Source organism: Talpa occidentalis, unplaced genomic scaffold, assembly GCF_014898055.3.
Source record: "Talpa occidentalis isolate TD23 unplaced genomic scaffold, MPIMG_talOcc4v2.1, whole genome shotgun sequence".
NCBI classification, from domain to species: Eukaryota; Metazoa; Chordata; class Mammalia; order Eulipotyphla; family Talpidae; genus Talpa; species Talpa occidentalis.
In genome coordinates, this window is record NW_026555331.1 from 130,801,366 (window position 1) to 130,808,503 (window position 7,138).

The following is a 7,138-nucleotide window of genomic DNA, read 5'->3' on the forward strand; positions in this document are numbered from 1 at the left end:
CTATTTGAACCCTACTTTTCCAACTGACACAAGTAGCAGATTGAAATTCAGATAGGCCTAGAGTTAATTTCCTTAATTTATCACTTCTTAGTTGCATGATTTTTGCCAAGTTACAGAATAACAATGATTTAACTTTTTTAATTTAATTTCTTCTTTGGAGAATTAGTAAAAGAAAAAACACACAGAAATCACAGCATTATGGACCCAGTTAGGTTGAAAAACACGAGGCACAAATGGGGTGGGGGGAGTGATAGATAGCCTATCATAGCAAACCAGACACACACAAAATACCCCAAACAAGTAACAAGAAAACCTCTGTAATTTATAGTGTTAAGTGAACTAAGTTCTCCATATCCATTACCTTTCTTCTATGTATACTAATTATTTCATGTTTATGGTAAATGGTCTGTACCTATTCAGAAAATTTCCTTGTAAAGAGAGACCATGATTTACTTATGTCCTTTTCTGCTTAGAGAACCCTAGTTAGATCTATTCAATAAATACTGCTGAGGCTGACACTTGTGAAACTTGTAGAAATATAAATCAGTATCATGTAAGATTGAAAGTAAATTTTAATCTTTCAATTGTTATTGCCATTTTCCATGGACCATTCACAGAAAAGTGCAAATTCAGTTCCCTCAGATTCTAGCATGTGTCTGATTCTTCAGGTTAATGCAAGAGCACAGGCTACAAAGGGATTATTTCTTCTTCTCAGATTCATTAAGATCCTCTTCAGCTGTGCTTCCTGAGATCATTTTATTCATTTTTAACTAACAGAAAGTCAACTCCAGTAATGTCAGATGCCTACAGAATTCCTTTATACACTTTCCCACCTTAACTGACCAGTTTTTGATAACTCTTGACTATTGTTCTAGATATCTGGAAATGAGTTACTAATGAAGGGAAAGTTCATGACCATGTTAGGAAATAAACAAAATATAAAAGAAAACCATGGTTTTCTGCTCAAGGTTTAGAATCAGAACTAATGGAATGAGTGTCAATCCAAACATACTTTGGTTGTCTCTCTCACAGTAATAGACATTCATTTAAATGATGACTTAAGTTGAAGTATTCATTGTAAGCTTCTTAATCTTTTAGGTGCCGGATGCTTAAATATATATATATATATTTTGTTAGAATTTTAATTTTCCATATGAGATGCTGAACTTTATACCCATGTACTCCCAAGGTTACAAGGTTCATTTAATTTACATAAATCACATGTGTTGTTTTCATCTTACTAAACGGCCTTCTCTTTGTTCTTAACAGAACATCCAAATGCCAGAGATGCCATTTCTGTCCACATCTGTGTTTCTTAGGGACTACAGAAAATATAGTAGTTTTAAGACATGTAAAAAAAATTCAAAGAGTTTCATGATACATCATAAACACTACACATCTGCTATTTATCTGGCAAATTAATTTAATGGAAACTTCACATGGTCGTACTTAGAATTTAATGTACTTATGATGAAATTAGTTTCTTAAGTTATTATGTTTTTTAAAAACTCCTTATTAATGATAATTCATGTATCACTAATTAGTGCTTTCACTTTCTTTTGAAAGACTTCAAAGCCTTCACACAGTATCTTCTATGTTTTCACTTACATTTATTTCCCCCCAGCAATCACTGGGACAATGACCACCTAATTTCTGACTCCATGTGGTTTCAAACAGGTCAGAATAAGTTTCAGTATGCAAAATGTTCACCATTTGGGAGTGATCAGTAGGTAATTTTGTGGGTACACTGTAAAACAGATGCTTCACTCTCAGAAGAAAACTGCTGACATTTCAAGTTATTTCAAACCCACAATTCTCCAGTTAAGAAATCACAAGCCTAACTGAAATGAAGAGATTATGAAAAGGGAATTAGCTTGTCCTGGTACTTTGTATAGAGAGCCTTTTCTAACTTCAACTCCTTTGAAGTTAGAGCACACCAGTGAAGTCAAAATGTGACGTTTTCTGGTAATATTTGTAAATATCCAAAATAATAGCTGTTGCAGGATCTAAGGCAGCAGGTCCAGATGAGTTTACATTATTGCACAAGGAATACCCACCCAATTCCTCAGCAGGGCCAGAACCAGAACCCTCTGGTGCTCATCTAGAAGACTTGCTGGACCAATCTTTTCCAGAGAGACGCAGCCGCAGCCGACCAGCCTTTCATTTAACTTACCCTGAGGGGCTTTGGGGGCGTGGTGAAAGGGAGACTCTTTTTTTTTTTTTTTTAATGGGACCCTCGCCGGTGGCCGGGGATCGAACCGGCGCTAGAGAAGCTGCGGGCAGCCTCGCAATCCACCGTTCAACGGCTGCGCCACCAGGGGAGGCCCAGGGAGGCTTTTTTTCTACAGGAGGCTCACACACCTTTCCCAGTCTAGACTGTTTCTTGAAGAAGTCAAGTCTCCAAGGTGGCTCACTTTCAGGGGCAAATGCAGAACATGCAAACATACTTTCTACTGCTGTGCCCTCCAGAAACGTTTACGCTAAGATTCCAACGTCAGTGCCTGTCTACTGCCATTCACCTGATCAGATTTCATTTTCGGCCCATGGGACACAGTATTAGGGATTCCACTTTCCTGCACCAACACTTCACCAGAAAATTGTACTCATCTACTTCACCTGCGACGAGCACCTCTCTTTCCGTTTTCTCCCGCCTCCCCCGTCTTCTCGCAACAGTTTCTGCCTAGTAACGCCCACATTTCCTTCCACTCCGCTAACAAACTCCCTTTCCCAAGCTCACCCGCTAACCCCACTTTAGGAAGTTTCTTCTTTTTTTTTCCGCCTTCCGTTCGCTTTTGTCTCTCGCGGCGGCCGAGATCACCGACCGGAAGAGCGGCAGAGGCGTACTGCGCACGCGCACTACCGCGTCCCCGCTGCGTCTCTCGCATCTGGTTGGTCTGTCACTTTTAATCTGACGCGGGAGGCCGCCCGGCGGTAAGTCTCGCGATATTTGCCGCCACCCGTCGGCGGAAGTTACCGCCGGTTCCTGGCGGGTTTTTCCAGCTTCTCTCGTCGTCGCCGGAGGTGTGCGGTCCGGAGCCGCCGGGCCGGGGATCATGACTTCCGCCCTGGAGAATTACATCAACCGTATCCTTGGGCCGAGCGCCGCGAGTGTTACCCGGAACCGCGACGAGGCTCGCGTTTGCACTGCGGAGGGAGGATGCTGGAGGGGTTCGGGGTCCGGGGTCCGGGGTCGGGATCGGCGGGCCTGGGAGTTAGGGGTCCGGGACTGGAGCCCGCCGAATATGCGGGCCCAAAGCACCGTTCAGTTTCATCCTAAAAAATTTAATGTGATTATGGAACTTCTCTCCGATTTTTTTAGAAATCAACTGTTGACTGTAGGTTCGTGTTTGGGAATAACACGGACAGTTGTCCTGGCGGCGACTGTGGTCTTGTAAATCCATGTGCTTGTTTAATCACAGTCTTTGCACATGTTCAAGAGGAGCAAAATCTTGTTAGAGATTGTTCACAAGTTGAATTCCTGACCCTTTACCATTTGAAATCTAAACTTTTTATTGGTAGAAGGAAAAGAATGCTGCTTCTTGTAATGGATCGTCGTGCTTGCGTGTGCAAAGTTGGAAAACAAAAGTGAAATACTAAAGACACTGCAATGATGTAGACATGTTAGTACCTTGTAAGATTGATTATAGTATCTTTTCTGAATTTAAGAAGCCAAGTCCTAAAAGACAGTTGACTCCTGTAACGTCACTCAGCGTTGATGAAAATTCTCATTGTAGAGATGAAGAAACGTGCCTAAGAATGAGTGAAATGTTTGGTTAAAGTCATTGGCAGTACTCAGTGCCAAATAGCCCATACATTGATGAATACAAAAAGGTTTTTTTTCCCTTTAATTGGGTAATTACGAAGTATTAAAAAGTTAGAACTCAAAGTTTTTTGTTGTGAATATAGTGGCTATGTTGCAAGGTTCTATAACTTTTTTAAATTCACACCATTTTATTACCAAATTATAAGTTTTCAGTTTACATTCCCTGAGGAATGATTTCCTTGACTAAGTTGTCAGGAACTGTTGCTGTTATTACTTCTGATGGGAGAATGATTGTGGTAAGTATTTAGCTTTTTCATTCTCTGTTTACTTGTACTGCTTCTCTATGGTTCAGATACTAGCTCTGTTGCTTTCTATCCATGAAACCTTCAGAGCTTACTTAACCTTTCTGTGCTTCAGTTTTTCTTTTATGATGTAGGTATCAATATAGTATCTACCTGAAAGGATCTATTGATAGATTAGTTGAAATATTGTGGTGAGGTATTTAGCACAGAGCCCAGTACTACTATGTAATACAAAGTGGTAGTTACATTGCTATAGTAGGTATATCTGGCTTCTAGATATATATGTATCTTTTATTTAGTGTTAGTGTCAGGATTACATGAGCTTTTATGCTATTTCCTTTGCACTGATTCATAGATTTCCTTTATGTCTCTCAGCAAGTCTACACTAGCCAGATATATGGTGCAATTTCTTTGCCCCCTCTAAACCAACAGGGTAAGTTTTGTACCATTAGAATACTGGTGGTTTTATACAGTGAATTTATATTTAAAACAGGTACTTCTGTTGGGTACCTGGAAACTATAATTGTAATATTGCTGCATTTACACACTGATGTAAACCAGAATATTTTTTTTTTCTCTGAATATTTTCTTTACAGGGAACACTGAAAGGTTTTGACCAGACCATTAATTTGATTTTGGATGAAAGCCATGAACGAGTATTCAGCTCTTCACAGGGAGTAGAACAAGTGGTTCTAGGGTTATACATTGTAAGAGGTGACAATGTGTAAGTACTACATTTTTTTAAAGCAGATTAAATATACAGCATATAAGGAGGAGAGGTTTTTTTTCTGAAAATGTACTGTGTAAGCCTTATGTAGTTAATAGAATGTGTTCATTTTTTTTTTTTTTTAACAAATGTGGTTTCGTTTAATTTACTTAAATTGAGGCAACTCTATTCATTTTGTCTAACTTTCTTCAGGAGCTAACCAGAGCCTTCTTTTTAAAAATTATACTGTAAACTACTGAGATTTGTCCATATTCTAATAGCTAAGGCTCCTGCCTAATACTCAATATTTTGTTAAAGAGACTTCTTAAAATTTTTTTCCTAGTCTCAGGTGTCACTGGTGTCTTGATACCATAGTGGGAGTATTTGCACAGATATCAGTAAACACTATAAATCAGCCTCCTTTTTCTCCAGAGAGCTGTTTTTCAAACTTTGTCTACCTTGAGGATTTTAAATGGTACTAACTTTTTTTTAAAGATTTGTTTATTTATGCATACAAGAGCTGGGGTATAGACCAGAGGTGTGAGTATGTGTGAGGCGGTGTGGGGAGGGGGTGGTGGTGAGAGGATTCACCAGAGACAGAGTGGGGAACAGAACAGGCAGATTGACTAAAGTACACTGCTGAGGGGAGCAGTGGGCAAGTCAGGAGAGGTCTGTGCCATGTGGGTTGCTCCCTGGCTAGGGATTGAACTCGTGCTGCAGTGGCTGCTGATAGCTTCATAGGTTGCATCTTAATCCCTTGTGCCACCACGGAGGCCCTAAATGGCCCTAAATGGAATTGAGATCTTCGACTTGTTTTTTGTTGAGAGAACAATATAAGACTGCCAGAGTTTGGTACTTTCCATCTATTAGAAAACTAAAGGCCTCACATAGTTTAAAGCAAAATTGTTGCAGCTGTGTCAAATTCGGTGCCTGCCCCACATATGGCAGGCTCCGGTCCAGAAGGCTGCCACAGTGACACTGTGACTCATGGGCCCTGATCCCCATTCCTGGGCCTCAGGGATAAGTTTGGTTACAGACAACCAAGCAAAATAAAGTGCACAACTGGGCAAATTCTGTATTACAAGTATTTGACTATAGAATTTACTCTTATTAAAACCAAATAAATTTAAGCCAAACAAATAGCCAGTTTTTTATGGAATAATGTTTTATATGTATCCTAATCTCTGCATGTTAACAATAACTGAATGTATTAGAGAGTGTTGGCTTGGTTACCTATATAGTATTAATGAAATTACTATTATGGATGCACGTTAGTATTGAATCAAAGAAAAATTAATGGTTTTAAGCCTATTAGTCATCACAAAATCATTTGGTAGATATCTAAATATTGTTGCTACTGCTGTCTTTTATATATAAAGAACTGTATTTTTTATCTTGAATTTAAATTGAGTAAACTGCAAAATCATGAAATGAAACTACTAGATACTATATACCATTGAGACATTTAGTTCATTGATGTTATTCAAATAATAGACACTTGTATTTGCTTATCGAGTAATGGATTTGATTTTAAAGATTTATTTATTTATTCATGCAAGAGCTGGGGTATAGGCCAGAGGTGTGGCGGGATGAGACGACTCACCAGAGACAGAGAGGGTAACAGAACAGGCAGATTGACCAAAGTACACTGCTGAAGGGAGCAGTGAGCGGGTCAGGAGAGATCTGCTATGCCATGTGGGTTGCTCCCTGGCAGCCGGGGATTGAACTCATGCTGCAGAGACTGTGCATTGACTCACAATGTGGTGCTTAACTCCTTACACCACCAGAGAGGCCCTGGTTTAGATTTTTTTACCCCCAATTTAGTCCCTATATTTAGAAGAAATCATAAGATTGGAAATTTTGAGTTTTTGAATCATCTATTCCATATGTGTCTATATTTCTTTAAAGACTCACGATCCAATTACTATATTTGATCAGTCCTTTTTATTAGTTCCTGTAGTAATGTTGCCTTCAAATCTTTTTTTTTTAGTTTTGTCATTTAAATTGATACAATTCACTGCCTCATGATAATGTAACTTATTTTACTGTGTCCTCTCAGCTTTACTCAGAAATGAGATTATTTTAACTGATTTGTTTTTCCCTTGAATAATTACAGTGCAGTCATTGGAGAAATTGATGAAGAGACAGATTCTGCACTTGATTTGGGGAACATTCGTGCAGAACCTCTGAACTCTGTAGCACACTGAGGAAAGACTACACACATGGGACAGCTGTAAATCTTTGTACAGAAACTTACTCTGAGGATGATGTGCAGAATTTTAATGAATGTGTAATTGTGGATTTTGACTATGTATTGATTCATTGTAATATGTAAATTAAAGTATTTCTACATTTTATTGAAAAAAA

The 7,138-nt window shown here is 38.9% G+C and overlaps 1 protein-coding gene, 1 long non-coding RNA gene and 1 other non-coding gene across 5 annotated transcripts in view; 2 read left to right on the forward strand and 1 right to left on the reverse strand.

The window, feature by feature from the left end:
• LOC119246010 (uncharacterized) overlaps positions 1-2,835 on the reverse strand; it is a 94,657-nt gene extending 91,822 nt beyond the window's left edge. For all 3 annotated transcript variants that reach the window (XR_008550833.1, XR_008550832.1, XR_008550831.1), the window contains exon 1: positions 2,738-2,835. This is a non-coding gene — a long non-coding RNA (uncharacterized LOC119246010). The remainder of the gene's footprint in view (positions 1-2,737) is intronic.
• Positions 2,836-2,960: 125 nt separating this feature from the next.
• On the forward strand, positions 2,961-7,138 carry LSM8 (LSM8 homolog, U6 small nuclear RNA associated). Its single transcript, XM_037519130.1, has 4 exons — positions 2,961-3,084; positions 4,019-4,059; positions 4,662-4,789; positions 6,888-7,138. The coding sequence occupies exons 1-4, from the start codon at positions 3,054-3,056 to the stop codon at positions 6,976-6,978; spliced, it is 291 nt and encodes a 96-aa protein (XP_037375027.1). The 5' UTR covers positions 2,961-3,053; the 3' UTR covers positions 6,979-7,138.
• Positions 5,679-5,813, forward strand: LOC119251870 (small nucleolar RNA SNORA5). The gene has a single exon (XR_005126622.1). It is a non-coding gene; the product is annotated as a small nucleolar RNA SNORA5 (small nucleolar RNA).

Coding starts and splice junctions, on each gene's coding strand:
- LSM8 (XM_037519130.1), top strand. CDS start 3,054: ATGACTTCCGCCCTGGAGAATTACATCAACC. Junction 3,085..4,018: donor CCTGGAGAATTACATCAACC/GTATCCTTGGGC, acceptor CTAAGTTGTCAG/GAACTGTTGCTGTTATTACT. Junction 4,790..6,887: donor ATTGTAAGAGGTGACAATGT/GTAAGTACTACA, acceptor GAATAATTACAG/TGCAGTCATTGGAGAAATTG.